The sequence below is a fragment of the Etheostoma spectabile genome, unplaced genomic scaffold (assembly GCF_008692095.1).
Source record: "Etheostoma spectabile isolate EspeVRDwgs_2016 unplaced genomic scaffold, UIUC_Espe_1.0 scaffold00011719, whole genome shotgun sequence".
Classification (NCBI taxonomy): Eukaryota; Metazoa; Chordata; class Actinopteri; order Perciformes; family Percidae; genus Etheostoma; species Etheostoma spectabile.
Genome location: NW_022603910.1, coordinates 3760 through 5740, shown reverse-complemented (window position 1 = coordinate 5740; position 1981 = coordinate 3760). Strand labels below are relative to the sequence as shown.

The 1981-nt window shown below is 55.5% G+C and overlaps 1 protein-coding gene across 1 annotated transcript; it reads left to right on the top strand.

The window, feature by feature from the left end:
• Positions 1–322: 322 nt before the first annotated feature.
• LOC116679400 (ral GTPase-activating protein subunit beta) lies at positions 323–1771 on the top strand (the record flags this gene model as incomplete). Its single annotated transcript, XM_032509047.1, has 3 exons — positions 323–475; positions 726–849; positions 1520–1771. Coding segments are annotated over 3 exons (529 nt in total), but the record flags the coding sequence as incomplete, so codon positions are not given.
• Positions 1772–1981: the final 210 nt, after the last annotated feature.

Below are 1981 nucleotides of genomic sequence, written 5' to 3'. Positions count from 1 at the left end.
TCTCGCCTGTCTGTCTGTCCTCGTTAGAGTGCCGGCGGTGTCCCGCCTCAACTGTCTGTCTCTCACCTGTCTGTCTGTCCTCGGTAGAGTACCGGCGGTGTCCCACCTCAGCTGTCTGTCTCTCACCTGTCTGTCTTTCCTCTGTAGAGTCCCGGCAGTGTCCCGCCTCAGCTGTCTGTCTCTCACCTGTCTCTGTAGAGTCCCAGCAGTGTCCCGCCTCAGCTGTCTCTCTCTTGCATGTCTGTCTGTCCTCAGTAGAGTTCTGGCAGTGCCCTGCCTCATCTGTTTGTCTCTCACCTGTCTGTCTGTCTGTCCTCTGTAGAGTCCCAGCGGTGTCCTCCCTCAGCTGCTGTCCCTGGACTCGTATCTTCCGGGTTTCTCTGACGATCTAAAGCGATTGGACAAGCTTCCGTCCAGAGACTGTAACTCCGCCTCCGTCTTTTACGTTAGAGCAGGACAGAGGACAGCTGCTGAGGTCTGTCTGTCCCTAAGCTGTCTCTCTCTTACCTGTCTGTCTGTCTCTAACATGTCTGTCCCTAACCTGTCTGTCTCTAACCTGTCTGTCTGTCCCTAACCTGTCTGTCTCTAACATGTGTGTCTGTCTGGTTCTAACCTCTCTCTCTAACCTGTCTGTCTCTAACTTGTCTGTCTGTCTCTAACACGTCTGTCCCTGACCTCTCTCTCTAACCTGTCGGTCTTTGCCTAACCTGTCTGTCTCTCTGTAGATCCTGAAGAACGTGGAGTCCAGCAGCAGCATCCCGTCTCACTTCCTGGACTTCCTGTCGTCTCTCGGTTGGCCGGTGGAGGTGGGGCGGCGACAGGGAGGCGGAGTCAGCACCAACAGCTTAGGTGTGATTGGTCCCTTACCGGGGTTAGAGATCACTCACTGTCTCACTGCCAGGGTCACCTGACGCTCGCTCATGTGTCTTCAACACAGGAAGTCTCCTTTAGTCTGAGTCCCATTAGTTGTCTTATCCCTGGAGGTATTTAACGCTCTAGGGAACACTTTTTTTTTTTTAAGTTATTATTATTATTATTTTTTTCCTTTATTAGATAGAGACAGACATGTGTGAAAGGGGGAGAGAGAGAGGGGGGGAGTGACATGCAGCAAAGGGGCCACAGGCCGAATTCGAACCCGGGTCCGCTGCGTCGAGGAGCAAGCCTCTGTACATGGGCACCCGCTCAAACCACTGAGCTATCCGGGTGCCCGCTCTAGGGAACACTTTGGGGGCTTTAGGGGCCTGGGTATCCCCCTGGGCAACCCCCTGGGCACCCCCCAGGGTACTCCCCAGAACCCCCCAGGGCACCCACCAGTGCACCCACCAAGGCACCCTCCAGGGTACCCCAAGGGTACTCCCCAGCACCCCCAGGGCACCCCCCAGGGTACCATACAGGGTACCCTCCAGGTTTCATTTAGTCTAAATAGTGTCCTGGTTCTGGTCCTGGTTCTGGATCAGACTGTATCTCCATGGCTGTGGGAGTGAGCGGAGAAGCTGATCGGTTGTTTTGTGTTTCCCAGAATTCCTTGCTGTTCTGGGGGACAGCGGCGGTGGCGTGTTTGACGGCGAGAGGTACGTCCTAATGTTCGCCAACGCCCTGACGGAGGTGACCTTCATCGTCCCCTCACCGCCCCGCGACGCCCTGACGGAGATGACCTTCACCGCCCCCCCACCGCCCCGCGACGCCCTGACGGAGGTGACCTTCACGCCCCCCCCACCGCCCCATGACGCCCTGACGGAGGTGACCTTCACCGCCCCCCCGCCGCCACACGGTCAGTCTCTGATGATCTAAAGACTCTCATGGGTTCCCCGCTCTATTCAGCGTGCCAATGTGCTGACTATTATTGCCCAAACTTGTTATTATATATTATGATTTTTGTCCTGGAACTAGTCCCGGAGCGTTGCCAACACGCGCACATACAATACATGGAAACATGTGTACTGATTGGGAATGGTGGGCTATGACTTTTCTAAGAGATTTG